Source organism: Mercenaria mercenaria, chromosome 1 (assembly GCF_021730395.1).
Source record: "Mercenaria mercenaria strain notata chromosome 1, MADL_Memer_1, whole genome shotgun sequence".
Classification (NCBI taxonomy): Eukaryota; Metazoa; Mollusca; class Bivalvia; order Venerida; family Veneridae; genus Mercenaria; species Mercenaria mercenaria.
In genome coordinates, this window is record NC_069361.1 from 57555155 (window position 1) to 57577858 (window position 22704).

The following is a 22704-nucleotide window of genomic DNA, read 5'->3' on the forward strand; positions in this document are numbered from 1 at the left end:
ACAAAAAGAGAAATAGTTAATCTTATTGTGAGTTACCAGGTGTATTAAAGTCACAATTTTAAATGTTAGTTAAATGAATAAGGATGTTTTCGCATTGTCATTAGCTGATTTAACTTCTACAAATACTGTTTAGCATAATATAGAATTACTGCCAAATTCTACACCAGTTATATATATATATATATATATATATATATATATATAAGTAGACTGTATAAAGTAAATCCAAAATTGCCCAACTTATTTTTCATATATTTTCTAACACTTTTAATTAAATTTATTTCCTGCTAAAATTCAAACCAACATTTTATAAAATTACTTCCCAATGAATACTATTCTCAAAGCTTTATTATTAAAGAAGATTTTTATCAAATTATGAAAAAGATATTTATTTCCCACTCACTCATGAACGATGCTAACTACCCTGGTTGTACCAACACTTAGTTAAGTCCATCATGTATTATTGTTAGTACAACAAGAGGTTGCAGCACCATTCCTAATTTAGTATTACAGTAACCTTAGAAACTGTGCACTCTTAATTATTGCCAGATTCCCTGTGAATCATGAAATCTTGCTTACCTAAGATTTTTCCTCCTATTTTGTATTTTAGGCAAACTTATTCATTTGTTTGGTTCACAGATAAAATTTTCTATGTTTGCTTTGCTTTATGCTACTTTTTGTCTTGTAACATATCCATGCATTTTAGTGGGAGCGTATCATCAACGATGAAACTGTAGGACGTTTTCTTTCCGTCACAGAGCATAGAGAAGTTTAATTTTAGTACAATATTTATATCAATAAATTTTGATGTATTAGGACTGTATCGTGGTCCGTCACTACGAGTGGTAACTGTTTAGTCCTGCGGTGCTTTTACTGGAAGAATAAGAGCCGTAACGGGATATATTTCTACCCTCAAGTCATTCACCGTTACTTACGCAAATAGTGAGCGCTAGGTGGCTCATTTCTTACTGTGCGCTATAATGACTTCATTTATCCAGATCTCTTTGCGCGTCTTGCATATGTGTAATTGTTGTCGCATGTCTAACGGAAGACGCCAAAACGAAACACGATAAATATATGTCGTGTTTTCGTGTCGGTGGGTCGAAACACGAAAACTTAACAAGTAAGGTATTTGTCGTGTTTTAGTGTCGTGGGGACGAAGTTACGACAATACCACCACACGACAAATCAAGGACGCCAACACGATATATTCATACCCACCAACATGAAAACTCATCTAGCATAAAACTTCTGTTCTTGTCACTTTTCTGAGGTGCGTGACAGGAAAGTAAACGCTATGTTAATAGAGAGACTCTCGCGCTCAAGTGCTGTTAAGGCATCGCCACAGTAGCGGCCATTTTACTCAACATTTTACATGCAAATTTTCATAAAAAAATATAGATGACTAAGTGGTAACAATAAAGTCAATAATTTTGCCATAATTATGTTCTAAATATCTATGTGAACATATGCCAGTAAAAGGATGTGCATATCACTACTTTCAAAATGACATAATATTGCAATTTTACGTGCAGTCAAACAATATATATGTGTTATCACTACTCGATATTTAAAGATTATTAGATTTGTATCCAGAAATATGAATGAGTTCTGCAGAGGAAATATTGCGCGACTTTAGGAATGCGAAAGAACGAGTGCATATTTCTCGATGCAAATCTAATGGTTAGCGTAGTGTTGCGTTGAACCTGGAACAACTGATACGTATTAGACCTTCCTGGTTGAACCATCGATGTGTACATTTTGAATAAAATTTACTCGGGGTTGTCTTTTTGCGTCAAATGCAATAACCAGGAATAATTTCGACAAAAAAAAATCCATAACAGTTTGTAGTATACATATTGTACTTTAAAAAGAACTAAATTTTGTCTTTTTAATATGTTATAATGGAGTTTGACTGCGCGTAAGATTTCAATATTTTGGGGTAAACTTTCGGTCTAAACGAGACTCAAACATTTTACAAGTGGCGTATGTACTATAAATCATCATATGTTTCATATGTTCCATGTTGATGATAGTTTGACCAACTGTTATGGCTTTAGTGCAATTTTTAAGAGAAAAATACTCGGCCTGAAAATATGAACTGATATTGAGTTGTGACTTTGGCGGTGCCTTAAAATACTTTTTATATATGCGCGTTCCGTGGCAAAGCGTAAACATATTACAGCACGAAAAACGTTAACTTACGCAGACATTCCCGCGCATTTCATGAAAATTTAATGACGTTGATGGACATTCTAGCATAAAACTGCTGTTCTTGTCACTTTTCTGGGGTGTTTTAACAAGAGAGAAAACGTGTGTTAACAGAGAGATTCTCGCACTCACGTGCTGTTATAACACCTTTTAATATTTGTGCGCTCCGTGGTAAAAGTCTATACATTTCTTTAAAACCGCCGTATTTTCAGTAGGGAAAACATGGAAAATTTACGAATTGAGACAATAGAAATGCATACGGGAGGTGAACCATTGAGGATTGTGAAATCTGGATTACCTATGGTTCCGGGAGAAACGGTTTTCGACAAGATGAGATATTTAAAAGAGAATTTAGACAGTCTGAGGAAATTGATAATCTTTGAACCGCGTGGCCACTATGACATGTTTGGTGTGTATCTCGTTGATGTTGAGGGTGCAGATATAGGATGTATTTTTATTCACAATGAAGGATATAGTACAATGTGTGGCCACGCAGTGGTCGCACTCGGGAGATATGTCATAGACCATGGTATTGTACGGGAACCAGTATCGCCTGAGACCAGGATCGTGATGCAGTGTCCATGTGGCCCTGTTGAAGCATTTGTCCAATACGAACACGGAAAAACGGGAAATGTTCGATTTATTAGCGTTCCTTCATTTTTGTTTCAAAAAGGTAAAGTTTTATGTTCTTGCAAATAATAGCCAGTGAACATTAAGGTTTAGAAGTATATAATCAAAACACAGAAATATTTGGTAAACAAACATATATTTACTAACAATCTACCTGTCCATTACATGTTCTTCTGTACTGTCCCATAACACTGGATACTTAAATATTCTTAAAAAGTTGCCCCCTTTAAAATGAATGACATTTGCAAAGAAATAAAAACAAAACCAATTGCTGATGACTACGTTCAACATGGTTATGTGAAATTTCAGCAGTGGGGCATTATTGCAAATGCATCAAAATGAAGATACATAACAGTTCTTTGAAAATGGAGAGTCTTTAAAGGCGTTAAACTGTCCGAAAGTATTGCCCCTTTATGCAGTCATTTTCCCGGAATTCAATGTATATAGATCTAACAGTAACAATTATTTGTAGAGTAGCATACATGTTTTATTAGATGTTCAATATTCATGTAAAACAACCCATTCTTTCTATGATTTGGGATGTTTAGAACTTTTTTCTTAGAATGTGGGACTAACCTTGCATTCATTTGTATGGAAAGCCATAGCTGTCTAGCTGTCTGCTGATGTTGATATAGCATTTTATGTTGTACATATATCAGTATATGAAGTGCCCCTAGTTGTATGTGCAGTGCTTATACATGTATATGATGCGCTTAACACTGTATATGGGGTGCTTTCATCAGTATGTGCGGTGTTTTTAACTTTATATATGGTTATTGCAGGTGTATACGCAATGCTTTCATCTAGATGATTGTGCGGTATATTTAACTTTGTATGCGATCGTTTCAACTGTTTATGTAGTGCTTTCAACTTTATATGCGTCGCCTCTATCTGTATATGTTGTGCATTCAATTGTGTATACTTAACAAATAATCTAGGCCTTCGAGTGGTTTATCGTCTGATTTACCACTTTTCAGAGTTCAGTTGCGTAGGAATTGAACCACGAGGGCGTTAGTCCGAGTGGTTAAATAATGAAGCATCTGAACGATGAACCGTGGTAAATTAGACGATAAATCACAAGAAGGCCTAGATTGTTTTCATTCTGACATGATCATTGATTTATTTTAATAAATATTATGCTGGACTTCATTTACGCGAGGAGTAATGTATCAGACGTCATGCGGCAATTTGAGGTCATGATTGACGTCATAATGCTCTCGCGCGTCAACCGTTGTTTATCGCAGAATATACAGAGCTTGATTTCCTTCTTTGTTTAACTGGATATCAAACCGAGTTATGTTAGTATTATCAAATAATCAAGGCCTTCGAGTTGTTTATCGTCTGATTTACCACGGTTCAGAGTTCAGATGCGTAGGAATTGAACCACGAGGGCGTTAGCCCGAGTGGTTGAATACTGCAGCATCTGAACGATGAACCGTGGTAAATTAGACGATAAATCACAAGAAGGCCTTGATTGTTTTCATTCTGACATGCTCATTGATATATTTTAATGAATATTATACTGGACTTCATTTACGTGAGGAATAATGTATCGGACGTCATGCGGCAATTTGACGTCATAATTGACGTCATAATGCTCTCTTACCGGTCCGCGCGTCAACCGTTGTTTATCGCAGAATATACAGAGCTTGATTTTCTTCTTTGTTTAACGGGAAATCAAATCCAGCCATGTTAGAATTAGCAAATAATCAAGGCCTTCGAGTTGTTTATCGTCTGATTTACCACGGTTCAGAGTTCAGATGCGTAGGAATTGAACCACGAGGGCGTTAGCCCGAGTGGTTAAATACTGCAGCATCTGAACGATGAACCGTGGTAAATTAGACGATAAATAACAAGAATGCCTTGATTGTTTTCATTCTGACATGCTCATTGATATATTTTAATAGATATTATACTGAACTTCGTTTACGCGAGGAGTAATGTATAGAACGTCATGCGGCAATATGACGTCATTATTGACGTCATAATGCTCTCTTACCGGTCCGCGCGTCAACCGTTGTTTATCGCAGAATATATAGAGCTTGATTTTCTTCTTTGTTTAACGGGAAATCAAATCGAGCCATGTTAGAATATGTTTTTAACTACATGTATGTGCGGATTTAACTGTATACGGGGTGCTCTTATCTGTATATACGGTGATTTTCACTTTATATGTTTTGCTTTTGACTTTATATGCGATGCTTTAAACTACATATGCTGTCCTTTTAACTTTATATGATATGCTTTCCATTGTATACGTGGTACTTGCAACGGTATATGGATTGGTTTTACATTTTTCATGCGGTTGTTTTAGCTTTCTAATATGTATGCGGTGTTTTTAACGGTATAAGCGGTTGTTTCACCTTTTGTTGGTCCTCTTTTTATTATATTTTCGGTACTTTCAACTTTATTTGCGGTGATTTCAAGTGTATATGCTATGCAAACTTCATTATGGTTAAACAACATTATAAGATGCAGTTTATTACGAAAATTAACGAGCATCACCGAAAACATCGGTACTTTTTATTTATAAACATGTGTCAACATTGTCTTTAAGTTGGGAAAAAATGCAAAGAAAACAATAGGAATTTAAACAACATATGGTTTATTTTCGCATTCTTATGTTATTTTCGTTATGCGATTTTAGCATACATTTTTGCTGTTCATTTCGTTATTATTGATACAAAATCAATTATTTTTCGTATATAAGTATGTGCAAACATGTAAAGTTACAGAAAATACAGTTTTTAAAAAATGTAAGAAATAAAATACATAGCTAATTTTCGCATATATAAAGTAATATTCGTTATCGAATTTGACGTGTGTTAATTAAAATCGCTTATTATTTCCTAATTATAACACTGTTTTTACCCTAAGGAGTATCGAATGTTCAAATACTCTATAGTTCTCACTCTGTTTTATTAACGTTTCGGCCTTCAGGCCTTTATCAAAATGACAAATCACGAGTAATTCTCTACATCATGGCGTTCTCTAAATACAACAACAAATGAAATACAAAGCCAGAACTGACGTAAAGTTGTTAAACGTCACCGTCAAGTCCCGCTAAAATTCGAAACACATTTTTGATTCACAGGGAATGTCAACAGTTATCCTGAAAATATGAAAGTGTATAGTTTTACATATTGAATGAAATATATTGAGAATAGTTACATTATAAATGCAGATGCATGTCATTTGCACGAAAAGCATCTCATGCTAATCACGTGACACGGCAAAGAAAAGCAATCTGTACACATGTACCTTCATTCTATCTATCTATTTTAAGTTTAATTACGGTCCATCCGCCCTTTCAGACACAATGAAGCATATAAATGCCACGTAGAGTACAGACCGCTACACATGTACCTTGACGGATAATGTAGGAATATATACTACAATTATATGTACAAAAATAGACGATGACAAACACACATATCCGCAAACTTTTGTATTCAACCGTCAAGCAATTACTTAAAAACAAAATTAAATTAGTGAATAAATAGTTTTAGATCAGACAAAATAAATTTTTTTTTTAAAAAGTAAAATTTACGTATAAAGGGAAGTAATTCCAAAAACTGTTTTATATTTCCTGGACTAAAATCATTTATTTTTGCTTTATGAGTGTCTACCGCATATAAAGTTGAAAGGACCGGATATAATTATAAAGGTACAGCATATACAATTAAACGACCGTATATACAGTTGAAAGCACCACATACACAATACAATGCGCCACATATAAAGTTAAAATCGCCGCATGTAAATTTAAAAGAAATGCACACGCAGTTGCAGGTACCTTATATACAAAAAAAAAATTGAAAACACAGCACATAAAGTAATTCCGATACAAAGTTATAAGCACAGCATAAGCAGCAGAAAGCACCACATATACAATTGAATGCACCACATATACAGTAGAAAGAACTGCATATAAAATTGAAAAGAACACAAATGCAGAAGGAATCACCGCATATACTGTTAAAAGCACCACATATACAGTTGAAACAACCATATACGCAGTTAAAATCGCCACAAATACAGATGGAGGCATCGCCTATACAGTGTTAAGCTCTTTATATACATGTTTAAACACTGTGTATATGGGAAGAGGCATTTTATATACCGGTATATGTACAACATTAAGTGCTATATCAACATCAGAAGACATTTGCTTAGCCATGACCTTAACAGGTAAGGTTTTGGTGTTTTAACTGTAGGGATAACGCATGTTTTTTTTTTCGTGTTATAACGTCTGCAGAATCCCGATGGATTTGTTTGTGCCCGAGCCTGATAGGGTGAGGGTACCAACGATTCCCGAGGGATTCTGAAGATGTTATAACACGAAAATAAAACGTGCTAACGCTTTTCTAGCATAAAACGCGTAAAAACCAAGTAAATGAATATAATTATTGTCCCTCAACGTCATTAAATTTCCATGAAATGCGCGGTAAAGTCTAGGTTGTTTTTACACGTTGACGTCATTTCGTTTTGAATTATCCATTTTTGGGCCGTAATACGTTTACGCTTTGCCACGGAAGGCGCATATATAAAAAGGTGTTATAACAGCACCTGTGCGCGAGAAAAAACACCCCAGAAAAGTGACAATAACAGCAGTTTTATGCTAGAATGTACTTTCTGTCTCGTTATTTATCTCCTTTACATTTGCACATTAATGATACTAGTATTATTAAAATAACTTTTAATACACCTGTGCGTTGTGTGACAGCTATTGCGTTAAACAGTTATGCTCGTTGCTTTTATGTTTATGATTAATTATTATTTAAATTAATCTCGTAGACTTTAAAAACACTTCAAATAAATATTTGAACAAATGACCGAGTATTGCAGTGGCAATACAGAAGTCCCCTGCCGGTGAAAAAACAATTTTACTTGACCTTCAATAGTGACCTTGACCTTTGACCGACAACCATGAGTCATGTACACGACACATAGTCTAATCATGGGGAACATTTCTGTGTAATAATAAAAAAAATCCTTCAATGCAATTAAAAGTTATGGAGCAGAATTTTTTTTTACTTTACCTTCTACAGTGACCTTGGCCTTTAACCGACAAGCATAGATCATGCACTGACACGTTGTCTCATCATAGGAAACGTTTGTGTGTAGCACTAACGTAATCCATCAACGCATATCTAAAAGTTTTGGAACAGAAACAATTTTTACTTGACCTTCAATAGTGACTTTGACCTTTGACCTACAGGCATAAGTCATATACTTGCAAAATCTACATATTGTCCTCTATTCACATACCAAGTTTTATGAACCTAGCTTGAATACTTTTTGAGTAATTGCAGGATCCAGATTTGCGAACGGACAGACGGACGGATGGCATTCCTATAGTTCCCTCCGGTGTTTCACCGATGGGGAACTAAAAATCCGGCTCTAGAAGATTTCGTAATGTATATATTTATGAAATATGACATATAATGTATAATGGTGTTAAGGTGGTAGTTATTTATTCTGTGTAACACGAAACGTGACTACTATCAGCGACGCTCATTGTTACAATGGTTTTATTAGGTATTCGGTTGTAGCAAGAGAAAATCGAATCGTTTCCCTGGTGAAAATAAATAGATTGACAAGTTTATCCAGTGATAAAAGAGTAAGTCGATGTCCACGTTGCAAAACGCCAACGCGGGTGACATTGCCCTTAAAAGTCAGAAAAATACTGAAAAATCTATTTTCAAGGGCAGATAATTCGTTATCATGCCTGGGTACCTATGATTTTTAATACATATTTCCATTTTAAACTTGATTCTCAGTCAGTACACAAAGTTTAAAGCAATTCTGTCCATACGAAAAATTTTACCGTGACATTTACCCTTAATAACAATAAGTGAATATCAAAATATTTGCATATAAGAAGCAAGAGTGAAATAATTGACATACACGGATGAGGTGCTTTTTAAAAGTATGTTTGTTGGTGATAGGTACTCTCATGGTACTTTCATGTGTTACTCTGGTTATATTTGACGTGCTTGATAATGACCTTTTTGTACTTTTTATCATGAAGACTTTTACAACTGATCTAGATTCTAATCACTATTTTCGCTGTGATTTGTAGATGTAGAAGTTGATGTTCCCGGCTACGGTATTGTGACTGTAGACATCAGTTACGGTGGCGCATTCTATGCCTTTCTGCCAGCCGAACGGCTAGGATTTGATCTGTCCACTACACCCACTGATCAGCTACGCAATGCCGCAGGCACAGTTACAGGTACAAACTACGTTCATGTAATTAACAAATTATTGAAATGTTTGCGTCTCTTGCCTTTTAAATTTACTGTGCCTGAACATGACTCTAAATCATTCAAATTCTGTTCAACATTCACCCTATCGTGTCATTGTAGTTAAAATAGATGAGACAGCTCAAACTTTGCACTTCAATTGTAGAGGCATTGAAGGGTGTTTTGAAACTGACCCATCCTGAGAATTCGGACCTGGCTTTCCTGTATGGTACTATGCTGACAGATGGAAAAGATGAATACAGCGATGCTTCACATTTGTGTGTTTTTGCGGATAAAGAGGTGTGTATTAGTTGTAAGCACATTTAAGCAAGCATATTATTTAAGAGGAAGTAACACTGTCTATCGTAGAATGTAGCGACCCGTTATACGGAAATGATAAATGTTATTCGGTTTGTACATTTATAAATTACGTTCTTTGTAACTGATAATATATGTTGACATCAAATCCGCATGGAATTTGCAAACTTTGATCTTGGAAAACTTGCGGGCAGATATCTCACGGATGTATACATTTCATTTGATTACATATATAAGAGACAGTTTGATAGTGAAACGTTTCATTAAAACTTACATTACAAAATAAATTCTGTTTGTAAAAATGTCACCAAACTTGCGACTTTCCATAGTAATAGACCGCCATTCTTAAAGCTTGCATGAGGTCCAAATTTTTCCAGACCAGTTGCGCACGTCATCCTCTATCTTATTTCCGAGTTCTATTTTATTATAAGTACATTATGAAATAAATGACATGCATATATGGTTCTTATTCTGAATCTGAAAATTAAGCAGCTAAAAGTACTGTTGTAATAAGACTTTAAATGTTGTCTTATTATTTTCCCTTAGAGTATTTCACTGCAGAGGTTCTGGGATGCCGGGGTCAGCTAGGGTCAGTGTGTATTTCAACATGTAGCTCATTCTAGGCTACATGTACCTAGCTTGCAAAGGCTAATGTTATAATTTATGAGATAGCATTCCATACTTGGGGGTTAGCTTTCAGTATTTTGTAACTGGTATTAAGGGGGTAGTTTGCATGTTTTCTGTGCTTTTTCTAGATTATTTTCTGGCTGATTGGAGGGTCTTTGAAGTGAAGAAGGCGCAGATATGTGAGAGGAAGAGAACTTATCAATTTGAAACAATTGCTGTGCATACTCTTTATAACATGACTTTAGTGTAGATTAAAATGTAAATAGAGTTGAACTTTGTGTCTTGTTTATCTACAATTTTATTACGGTACATACGAACGGCAAATAAACCCGAGAAAAAAACTTATAAATAGCTGTTTTGTAAAGTCACACATTTGATTGATACATATGTTGGGTTTATCAGACTTCAATAGAAGTTTCATCATCAGAGGACACTGATATCAACTACATAAGCTCACCTTACTTCTTTTTTTGTGTTTGTTGAGTTTGACGCCACACCAACACAATTGTAGGTCATATGGCGATTTTTGTTGGCAGGTAAGGTGACCCCAGTTGTTCTTCCGGCTATCATTTGATCACGAGTGGAAACCTGGGTAGACCCACCGATATCCCGTAAACCAACTGGATGGCTTCCACACTTGAAAGACTGAATTCAATACACCCAAAGCGAGGTTTCGAACCCACGAGGTTTCCTTCGCTTCGAATGATATGTGAGTCGGAGACAACGAGCTTAACCACTCGGCCACCGAGGCCCCTTTCGCCATAGCAGAATAACATCAGAATCTGGTAAAAACCTTTAAGGAAAAGTACCAAAACTAAAAACACAGGTTACTGTTATGCTTATGCCTGTAATTGATTGTTTTCAGGTTGACAGGTCACCGTGCGGATCGGGATCTACAGCACGTATCGCACTACAGTTTCATCGGGGGTTGATCAAACTCGGTCAGAAACGTACATTCAGAGGTCCTGCCGGATCAAAGTTTGTCGCAAGGGTCGTTAAACAAGTGAATGTTGGCTCACATGACGCGGTAATTGTTGAAGTGTCCGGCAAAGGACACTACATGGGGTCCAGCGTCTTTACACTCGAAGCGGACGACGAAATAGGGAAAGGATATTTGTTGAAACAAGAGATCACAGAGTGATCTTGGCGCCCACCAATGTGCCATTTTTGAGTGTTCCAAATTTCAAGACTTACTGACTAGCTCAAGGTCAAATTTCATTTCCGTACACAACACAAATCTATGCAAGTGGTCCAAATTTGAAGGCTGTAGCTTGAGAAATGTAAAAGTAGGTCACTAGGTCAAAATCAAGGTCAAATTTTACTTTGGAATACAAACTATGCATGTGGTCCAAATTTGAAGCCTGTACCTTCAAAAATGTGAAAGTAGGTTACTAGGTCAATGTTTTTGTCCTTTAGGTCAAAGTTTGTTTCGGTACACAAAACTATGCATGTGGTCCAAATCTGAAGGCTGTAGCTTGAGAAATGTAAAAGTAGGTCACTAGGTTAAAATCAAGGTCAAATTTTATTTCGGAATACAAAACTATGCATGTGGTCCAAATTTGAAGCCTGTACCTTAAAAATGTGAAAGTAGGTCACTAGGTCAATGTATAGGTCAAAGGTCATTTCAGTACACAAAACTATGCAAGTGGTCCAAATTTGAAGGCTGTAGCTTGAGAAATGTAAAAGTAGGTCACTAGGTCAAAATCAAGGTCAAATTTTATTTCAGAATACAGAACTATGCATGTGGTCCAAATTTGAAGCCTGTACCTTCAAAAATGTGAAAGTAGGTCACTAGGTCAATGTCAAGGTCAAAGTTTTTTTCGGTACACAAAACTATGCATGTAGTCTAAATTTGAAGGCTGTAGCTTGAGAAATGTAAAAGTAGGTCACTAGGTCAAAATCAATGTCAAATTTCATTTTGAAACAGGAAACTATGCATATGGTCCAAATTTGATGCCTGTACCTTCAAAAATGTGAAAGTAGGTCACTAGGTCAAAATAAAGGTCAAAGTTTTTTCCAGTGCACAAAACTATGCATGTGGTCCAAATTTGAAGGCTGTAGCTACAGAAATGTGAAAGTAGGTCACTAGGTCAAAATCAAGGTCAACTCATGTCAAGGTTCATCTTGCCACTCAAAAATATACATGTGGTCCAAGTTTGAATGTTGTAGTTACTGACAAGAACATTTTAAAAGCTTTTCCCTATATAAGTCTATATGAACCATGTGACCCCCGGGGCGGGGCCATATTTAACCCTAGGAGGATAATTTGAAGAAACTTGGTAGAGAACCACTAGATGATGCTACATTACAAGTATCAAAGCCCTAGGCTTTGTGGTTTGGACAAGAAGATTTTCAAAGTTTTTCCCTATATAAGTCTATGTAAACCATATGACCCCCAGGGCGGGGCCATATTTGACCCTTGGGGTATAATTTGAACAATCTTAGTTGAAGACCACTAGATGATGTCACATACAAAAAATCAAAGCCCTAGGCCCTGTGGTTTTGGACAAGAGGTTATTCAAAGTTTTTCCCTATATAAGTCTATATAAACCATGTGACCCCCAGGGCGGGGCCATATTTGACCCCAGAAAAATAATTTGAATCATCTTGGTAGAGGACCACTAGATGATGCTTCATACCAAATATCAAAGCCCTACGCTCTGTGGTTTTGGACAAGAAGGTTTTCAAAGTTTTTCCCTATATAAATCTATATAAATTATAGAAATAAACAAAGGGCCATAACTCACTCATAAATTGTTGAACCAGTCTGTTTTTCAGGGGGACACAACTAGGGTACCAATACATCATTCTGACAAAGTTTGGTCAAAATCCCCCCAGTAGTTTCTGAGGAGATGCGATAACGAGAAATTGTTAACGGACGGACGGACGGACGGAATGACGGACGGACGGACCACGGACGCAGAGTGATTTTAATAGCCCACCATCATCATGATGGTGGGCTAATAAAATCTGCAAATGTTCGATGCAGGCTTTGGGGTTTTTTTTGCAGCCGAACACCTAATGCTTGATGAAATAAAGTTTTCATCACTTCATCTTACAAGTTGCAAGGACTACACTCCCTATCTTCTAAACTCAAATAAAGGACTGTGTTACTGTACAGAAACTCCCAAAATATTGCAATCCAGCTGGATTTAGAAATAACAAGCAAATTCAGTGAATTTATATCCCCGCCGAATATGTTGTTTCTGTGAATGAGGGGACTATATTTTGAGACCTATCTGATATATGGGCTTTCCTTGGAACGAAATCAGCTCGTTTGTATATTTCGGACATTCACTATTTTACTTTTCTTTTCAAGACTGGGTTTAGGTCATTAAAATATGAAATGATATGATAGTATCCACAGTGTCCAATGGTTACTTTAAAGGGTTAGGAAAGCCTGACAATTAATTTTATATGAAAGCCGTCTTCAAGCCATTCATAATGCTGGAAGAATTTTTAAAATCGGATTACTATTGAAAAAGATATGGAAGTTTAAATTTAAGAAAATGGCTAATCATGGAGGCAGCCATTGTAGTGTGTTTATGACGTCATTTACACACTGCTGAATTCTTATTTAGCAAATTATCTTTTAAATAGATTAATTTTCATATGTTTCTTGAGTGTAAGGTGTAAAGTATGATAATTTCTTTTATTATAGCTGGAAAAAGTACAGAAATTGTTTTACAAAAATAAGTAAATACAGTTCAAATGTGTGTCTAAAATTTCATAAATCCGCCATTTTGTTTTTTTGTTGCCATGGAAACAAAATGGCCGCCAATTTGAACAAATATTTAAGTGCTCATAACTTTCTCATTTTTACTCAGATTTTGAAAATTCTTTCACTTCTTTAAATGATTTAAGAAATCTCAGCAGACGAAATAAACGTAAAAACAAGGTTGCCTTTCCCTTTAAGATGCTGGATAATCTCATATCAAAAGGAGCGGTTCTGGGTGATTTTCGGTGAGATTGTCTTTATCTGTTATTTTGAAATTATTGTCAATGACGGCATGCAGCGCAAGATGTGCTCCCATTTCAGAATACTCGTTGCAAATTTTGAATCACAGTAAATTAGATCGTTCTAGTGAATTGGACACAAGATTTCTTTGACACTTGGTTGCAAGGAATATCCCTGAAATTCGAGAGAAACAGTGGTTTTACAAATTTCCAGCTTGCACGCTTGTAGAGTCATTATGTTATTTTTTCTAACATGTTTAAAGTTTCCTGAATTCTACAAAATTGAATGAAATTGAGTAAAATGTAGACCAGTACCAATATACAATTAACATAATTTCGTACCTAATCAAGTGTCAGCGCTAATGACCTTAGGGTAAATTGCTGATACGTTATATGTCTATTATTTATACAACAGGTCAAAGCCGCTGAAGTATAAAATATTTTTATAGCTCTTTGAAAAGGTTTATGGCTTATATCCGGTGGGGTATATGTGACGCGACATTCGGTATATGTATAGTTTATACAAGTTTAGTGTTAATATCTGGGTTCTTTGGGGTCTCCGACCAAACGAAAGTGTGACGTATCAGCATATTTAATGACCATAGTTTAATTTAACTTCAAATGGGGGAGTAATCTGTTAAGTGTTATGTTTACAGGGAGACGCTCAAAATCTCCTCAGTCAAAACCCCCTTGGCTGAAAAATGACATAGTGATTTTGTTTTGTTATATTCATTTTTATTTGATTACGTTGCGCTGCGTAGTTTCGGCCGTTTCCGGCCAAACTAATCAATCGTAGGCTCAGCGAAATTTGAACTTTGAGACCAGGGGCCGTATTCATAAAGCATCTTAAGTATAAGTTTTGACTTAAGTTTAAGATTTTACTTAAGTTTGTGGTCATTTCAACTTAAGTCTAAGTAAAAACTTAAGTTCTAGTCATAAAACAGATAAAACTTAAGATACGTAAGAAATGACTTAAGTCGGAAAATAAAATAGCGTGGTGAGTACGATTAACGTGTTGTTTTCAGATAAAAGCACTTTAAACATAATTGTGCATGTTGTATCTGTCTAAAATTAATGTTCTTTTTTAATGTTTTCGTCCACAATAAAAACAAGAATACTTATTAAGTTGTTTTATGAATAACAAATATACTTAAGTAAAATAAATTTCTAACCTAAGTAATACTCAATACAAATGTTATGCAACTGCATAACTGTCAATTTTCACTAAGAAATGCAGAATTTATAGATTGTATAATTCCTTAAATTTTATCAGAATGAATGTGTCTACTATATCAATATTTTATATACAAGTGTAGTTGATATATTAAAAGAAATATTGTATTAACATAATCTAAATCATTTATGTTAAATGAAATGGTTGCAAAAAATATTTGTCAGACCTTCTCCACATTGAAGTGTATGTAATTATATATATGTTTTCACTGTTCGTCATATCTGTATGTATGCTTGTTATGCCATGATGGGCTAATAGCCTTATGGAATAAATAAAATAAAACTGAAACTGAAATTGAAACTTAAGTAAATAATCAATTTCTTATACTTATACTAAAGTTGCTTTATGAATATGGCCCCTGATATCAAATACAGGTCGATGCCTGGAGGTGTTTTAATTTTTTTTTTTATTTATTTATTTGGTAATGTTTCATGTTATTATCCTATTAATTTTGTCTAAATTTTCAAAAGATAAATAAATTAAGTCATGCTATGTACGATTGTTGTGTTTTCGAAGTAATTATGTAACAAAATCGACTATAAAGAGACCCGCGGTTCCCCAAAAAAACATCAAAGGTGAAAAATGCCACTGACCATGAACTACATCTATACCCTACTTTTTAATATAATAACATTTAAACCTTCAAATTATATAAAACTTACAAAAACGCAGTTTAAAAAAAAAACACCTTATTTAGACCGATATCTGTCCGTACACAGCTGGTTTATCTATAGAATACATGCTTATTGTATATGCCATATCGATAAATAGAGAGATTTTCGCGCTCACGTGCTGTTATAACACCTTTTTATATATGCGCGTTTATGGCATGCGAATTGCACAGTAAATCCAAGAACATATGTTCTCAGGTGAGAACCTAGGTTCTCACTCCAGATCACAAGTTTTTCAGAGAACATAGGTTCTGACTTGGAAAAGGTATGTTCTGGGTCGAGAACTTATGTTTTCCACGGGTTTTCATTGGCTAATCGTTTATTCTGTTATTACACTCCAATACAGTCGGCATTTTCAATCGCACGAAGCATTGTATATCTGTTATCAGAATATAGATTAAATATAAATATGTCTTTTTTTTGTTGTTGTTTTTTTAGAAATGGAAGAAATGTGCCAGCTTTTTCTAACGCAGGGCAGTTTCTGGTTTCGGTTAGAAACATGTTGTCGGATTTGGCAAGGAAAGCTGAAACAGCATTATAAGAATTCTAGTAATTCTTGAATTGTACCGGACGACTCTAGAACTTCTAAAGTTGGGGGAAACAAAATTTTAGAAGTATTTGCTGATAAAAGCCTGGAGGACAGAATAAAAGAATAGGAAGAATAAAATATTGAACTTTACCACATATTACTATTGGATCAAAATAAAACGAAATGAAACTTAGATGCTTCACATGTATATTTAGGATACTGTACTTAAATTTATAGAACTGGAATCTGCTGGGCGATGAAGATGTATCAATGATAAACGTAACCAGTTAGGCTTTAGTAATTTGTTTGATAATTTTAATACAAACATGTATGGGTATTAGATGTAGCTATTTTCCGTCTGTACAAAGAATTTAGGGATCAGTATGTGAAAGAATGGCGAATGACCATAAATGCTACACCTAACTCAAATATCTTAATTTCAAGAACACTTTTAAATTGTAATAAAAAAAAACGACTGTTTAAGAAAATTATATACTAGATTTAGTGATGTAAGAAATCAAAAAACGACAAAACAAATGATAATTTCACTCTAAGGAGAACCTTTACATACTCAAATTTAATTCAAAACATGTCATTAAGTCGTTATAATGCTTTGAATTGCTGTTCAACGTAATAAACACATTCGTGGATACAAATTTTGATATCGACTTTCTATCATTAGTTCTCCGTTTATAGTTAGGCCCGATCTTCAAATAATTCATGGAACAGTATAGGGGGATGTTCATTTCCCAGGGAAACATATTAGCTCGAAGTTCAAAGTTCAAATTTTATTGGCAAATCAGCAAAGTACTTGCCTTTGGCCATTTACATTGTAATAGAAATATGGCAAAGACACAATTTTACAAAATCATAACAATATATACATGTACACATAAATAACAAAAAAAAAATACTAGGAAACAGTAATATTTGACAGGGTATTGTTGCGTTGAAGCATAGCTTCTTTTATAAATTTACACAGGTTTAAGATGTTTCTTTCTCATACTAGACATAACAGAAACAAATTTACTTAAAGAGGACCAAGAAACATTGCCCAGATATTTACGTCTAATATCTCTATATTTGTCACAACACTTTAAAAATTGATACTCCGATTCAGTTACATTTTGGGTACATAATTTGCATACTCTTTCATTTCTATCTACACCAGTATATCTTTCTACTTCAATTTCTAATTTATGAGAGGATAGTCTTAAGGACGTCAAACACTTTCTTAAATTATCGTTTGGTATAATTTCTATATAATTTTCAAAACAAAATGTTTTCTTATATTCATCAGGACCCATATGGTACCGGATATGTTCCCTATAACAAAGACATACATGCCCCGCCCCAGTCATATATATACCCGACAATTCCAAACACTCAAGGGGTGCCAGCTACGCACCAGGGATTCTCATCCGGAGCTGAAATGAGTAATGTATACCCTTCTGCTCGATCTCATGCCAGTCAACAAACAGGAACCACATCAGGTAATGCCCAGCGACCAGAATACACCCGCGAATGGAAAGGAGCACCAGACACGAATAGATCTTTGTTTTTAAACGGCTCATCGGAAAATTCTGCGGGCACATCTAGTAGAAATGCTCACACAGACAGTGACCAGTCCCTTTTAGAAAGAACAATACATGATATCCAATACCCCACAACCGTCAGTGCCCCGGATGATAGAATAAACACTCTGTGTCAAAATTCTCAAAGTTTCCCTACCGATCATGTAACCCCATCAGTACCTGAAGGACTTTTATCTCAAGGACTAAGTGTAAGCACTTCATATACAAATGATTTATACTGTAATGAAAAAACTCAGAATCTCAGTCATTCATCAATAAATGGATCCTGTGTTCCAGATGTAACAGTGAAGTCTGTCACCCATATACAACCGTTAACTGAAATGACCGCTACAAAAGAATGTGCGACTGTTTCCCAAGGCACGTCGCTGTCTGAAACGGCAGTACTGGCAATTACCAGCTTAAATACAGTGTCAAAAAGTAATGATCACCAAGATATTAATAAAATTCTCACCTTAAATACCTTTAAAATTGTATCCAAGTTCACTCATTATGTGTCGCATCCACTTTATAATATCCTTTTATAAGATTGTATGCAATTATGTATACCACAGTGACCATATGACATATTTGTATTAGACATAATTTATGTTAACATACATGTAAGCTTGGTTATTTTGACTCTCTTATAGAATATACATAGTGATATATATTTTCCCGTGAATATTGTAAATTTGTATTTCTAATGTAATTGTAACGTTGTACATGTATATATTTGTATTATTTGTAAATAGCATGCTCTTCTTATTGGAGGAAATAAAGAATGTCTGTCTACAGTAACTGCTAATCCAGATGTGTCCTCAGAAAACATGTCACAGTTACATAATAATCCAAAAGTAAATCCCACATTAAACTTGAATGAAAATAACAGTGTTCAATCAAAATCCATACAAACTAATACACAGTCCGGTGAACAAAAGGGAATTGTACACATATCACGTGCAAATAACCGCAGCGTGAAAAGATCTGAATCAGCAAATCCATACAATCGGAGTATTTCACGTGGAAGAAGTATGAATTCCCCTGTTTCTAAAAATAGACAGAGGGAAAACCCGAGATCAAATGCATCAGAGGATAATAAGTAGGACGTTGAGGAGAAGGTTCGGTTAAGATGCGCCTTATTAAATGCTCAAGGTCTTGTTACAAAACGTACAAATAAATTGAATTCTGAATTTTTGAACAATATTTTCAGAGAAAATGATATTGTGATGTTCACGGAAAGTTGGACGGACCAGTTTTCTGTTTTAGATAAAGATTCCTTTGAATATTTTGTATTACATAGAACTTTGATTAAAAGTACATGTAAAAGAAACTCCGGAGGCATTATAATATATCTGAGAAGTAATTTGGTAGATGAAGATACTTTATTCTATACAAGTCAAGATGATATATTATGGGTTAAGTTGTCTGCGAGTAAACTGAATATTAACAAAGATTTATACTTAGGATTGTGTTATGTTTTACCCGATGACAGCAGTAGACAATCTGTGGTCGAAAATAATATTTTTGACAGGCTTACAGACTCAGTTATAAATGTTGAAAATAAATCAGATGGTAATTGTTATTATTTCTTGTTTGGTGATTACAATGCACGGACTTCCAGCCTTCCTGATTATGTAACAAATGATAATATTAGCCATATGGAAATGCTACCGGATGATTATATCTCTGACACAGAAATACAGAGAAAATCACAAGATCAAGGTCATGTAAATAATAATGGTCTCTTATTGCTGGATTTTTGTAAACAGACTGGTTTAAGAATTTTGAACGGTAGAATAGGAAAAGATTCTGACATAGGTAAATTTACTTTTATAAATAACCGTGGATGCAGTGTGATTGATTATGTCTTATGCAAACAAGAATTATTTAACTGTATTGAAAAATTTGAGATCGATGATCCAAATATTTTGTCGGACCATTGTCTTGTATCTTGTTCATTTTGTTTGAATAGCTTAGAAAATACACTATTAGATGGTAACTGTAGTGAGGAATGTGAAAGTGTAAATTCAAAATATGTATGGAAATCTGATATGAATGAGCATTTTCTTGAACAATTAGCGAGTACTGATATTACAGAAAAACTCGTTGTCTTATCAAATGAAATATCGTCATGTATTTCTCATAGTGATATAGATACATGTTTGAATGAATTTCAAGGTATTGTTGGTCAGGTGGCTATGCCGCATTATATGAAAAATGTTAATAGTACAAAGAATCAGAATATTTCTAATACATTGATAAAAAATCAGCCTTGGTTTAACGAAGAGTGCTACGAGAAAAAACATGTATTTTTTAAGATGTTGAATAAGTTTCGTCAAAATCCAACGGACGCTAACCGAGTGAATATGGTAACAGCTAGAACGGAGTACAAGACTTATATTAGAAAATGTAGATTTAATCGTGATAAAGAGAAAACTTCAAAGTTGTTAAATGCTAGAGTTAAGAATGCGAAATTATACTGGTCTATGTTAAAAGATGCGGCAGGTGTGAAACAATCAAATATACCATTGTCAACCTTTGAAAAATATTTTAAAGCGGTTAACAATCCGGATGATAGATTTTTCTGTCCGAATGAAGATATTTTATTCTTCAATGAAAGGTATCAAAATGAGGAATTTAGTATTATGTTTGAAGAGCTTAATGACTCGATTTCTACTGATGAAATACTGTCAGCTATTAAACAACTGAAAAATAATAAGTCCGGAGGTCCAGATTTATTGTTAAACGAGTTTTTTATTGTTGGTAAAAACACACTTGTTCCTGTCTTGTATATACTTTTTAATAAGATTTTTGAAATGCGTTATTTTCCTGAAAAGTGGTCAGATGGTTATGTCATTCCACTACACAAGAAAGGTAGTATTAATACTGTTGATAATTATCGTGGTATAACATTGTTGAGTTGTCTTGGAAAACTCTTTACACGTATCATTAACAACCGGTTGAAAAGTTGGGCTGAATATTACAATGTATATGTAGAGGCACAGGCTGGATTTAGACCTAATATGAGTACCATTGACAATGTCTTTGTATTGAACGGTTTGATCAATCATGTTTTGAATCAGGGGAAACAACTTTTTACAGTGTTTATAGACTACACAAAAGCGTTTGATTATGTTGTTAGAGATAATTTATGGTATAAAATTATACAATTAGGACTTCGTGGTAAAATTTTAGATATCATAAAATCCATGTACCAATCAGTCAAGTCACGTGTTAAATATTTAAATAAACTTAGTGAAGAATATACATGTATGCTCGGGGTCAGACAAGGGGAGTGCTTATCTCCCTTTCTCTTTACACTTTTCATAAATGATCTAGAAGACGTCTTTATTCGCAGTGGCACAGAGGGGATTGATGTTAATATGTTTAAGATATTTCTCCTACTGTATGCAGATGACATTGTTATTTTTTCTAATTCAGCAGAAGAATTACAACATAGTCTATTTGTTTTAAGTGATTATTGTAGAACATGGCAACTTAAAGTAAATACAGCAAAAACAAAAGTTATGATTTTCAGAAAAGGTGGTATGTTACCAAGAAATTTATGTTTTTATTATGAGGGTGAACCAATTGAAATTGTTAATAAATTCTCATATCTAGGAGTAGTATTTACATGCGGCCCAAAGTACTTTAGCTGGTCAGGCACAGAAGGCCATATTTAAGTTGGACAAATACTTGTACAAATTTGCATATATACCGCCTAAACATAAATTGGAGTTATTTGATAAACTAGTAATGCCGATATTAAGCTATTGTAGTGAAGTATGTGGTTTCGCAAACGATTTGTCTTTAGAAAGCCTTGAGTGCATTTACAATTTTGTAAAAGTCTTTTAGGTGTGAAAAAAACAACACAAAATGATTTTGTATATGGTGAGTTGGGCAGAACATCTGTGAAAGTTACACATAGTTATAAAATTATTAAATATTGGTTGAAAATTGTACAAACACCAGAAAACAAATATATTAGAATGGTATATAATATGTTAAAAGCTGATCTTGAAAGTGATCACCGAAATGTGAATTGGTGTTCTATGGTCAAAAATTTAGTTTAAAACTGTATTTATTTCCACAAATTGTATATACAAACATGAGTACTATATTGAAATTAACAAAGTTTGATAAAAAGACATACATCAATCAAAATAGTACAAACAAACAAACAAAGAAATTTTCAATCGAATGGATTGGAAAACAAGCTACTTAAAACTTATATGAATTCCGCTCCATAAGAAAAACAGAGGTTAGATGAAGAATAGTAACTAGGCTGTGTAAGTATGTGTGTCATGTTGTGTTAATCGGAATATGAATGTGAAAAATAAATGCATAATGCAAAGTTTTTGTGTGTGTGTGTTTTTTTGGGGTGGGTTTTTTTATGGTTTTTTTGTGTGTGTGTGTGTGTGTGTGTGTGTGTGTGTGTGTGTGTGTTTTTAATGATGATTGAATAATTAACGAGCATTTTTATGCTATTGTCTCTCGTCGTCGTTTGGGGGTGGGAGAGGAGAGATGTTGATTGTCGCAGCTTATGTACTGAATCTATTTGTTGAGATGATAAATCGTTGAACGTCAGTGAATAGGGAAATATTATGTTGATAAGATAGATGTTCATCACCATACAGTAGATTGTTAAGAGTTAGAGCGCATTGGAGATTGGAAAATATGTCAGTTCGAAGATTTTGGTATTTTC

The 22704-nt window shown here is 34.4% G+C and overlaps 2 protein-coding genes across 3 annotated transcripts in view; both read left to right on the top strand.

Moving 5' to 3' along the window:
* Positions 1–16309, top strand: part of LOC123536542 (trans-L-3-hydroxyproline dehydratase-like) — a 42245-nt gene extending 25936 nt beyond the window's left edge. Inside the window, exon 5 of the mRNA XM_053548808.1 lies at positions 13024–16309. The gene's annotated coding sequence lies outside the window, so the exon portion shown is untranslated. The remainder of the gene's footprint in view (positions 1–13023) is intronic.
* Positions 466–16309, top strand: LOC123545553 (trans-L-3-hydroxyproline dehydratase-like). Of its 2 annotated transcripts, XM_053548793.1 has the most exons (5): positions 467–2884; positions 8927–9079; positions 9256–9389; positions 10900–11155; positions 12997–16309. In XM_053548793.1, the coding sequence occupies exons 1-5, from the start codon at positions 2434–2436 to the stop codon at positions 12999–13001; spliced, it is 999 nt and encodes a 332-aa protein (XP_053404768.1). In that variant the 5' UTR covers positions 467–2433; the 3' UTR covers positions 13002–16309. The 2 variants fall into 2 exon arrangements, with proteins under 2 accessions (XP_053404759.1, XP_053404768.1); XM_053548784.1 differs by lacking the exon at positions 12997–16309 and having other exon boundaries at positions 466–2884; positions 10900–11190.
* Positions 16310–22704: the final 6395 nt, after the last annotated feature.

Excerpts from the sequence above, each read along its gene's own strand:
- LOC123545553 (XM_053548784.1), top strand. The coding sequence starts at position 2,434 with ATGGAAAATTTACGAATTGAGACAATAGAAATGCATACGGGAGGTGAA. Across the intron at positions 2,885-8,926 it reads TTCATTTTTGTTTCAAAAAG|ATGTAGAAGTTGATGTTCCC; the intron begins GTAAAGTTTTAT and ends TGTGATTTGTAG. Across the intron at positions 9,080-9,255 it reads TGCCGCAGGCACAGTTACAG|AGGCATTGAAGGGTGTTTTG; the intron begins GTACAAACTACG and ends CTTCAATTGTAG.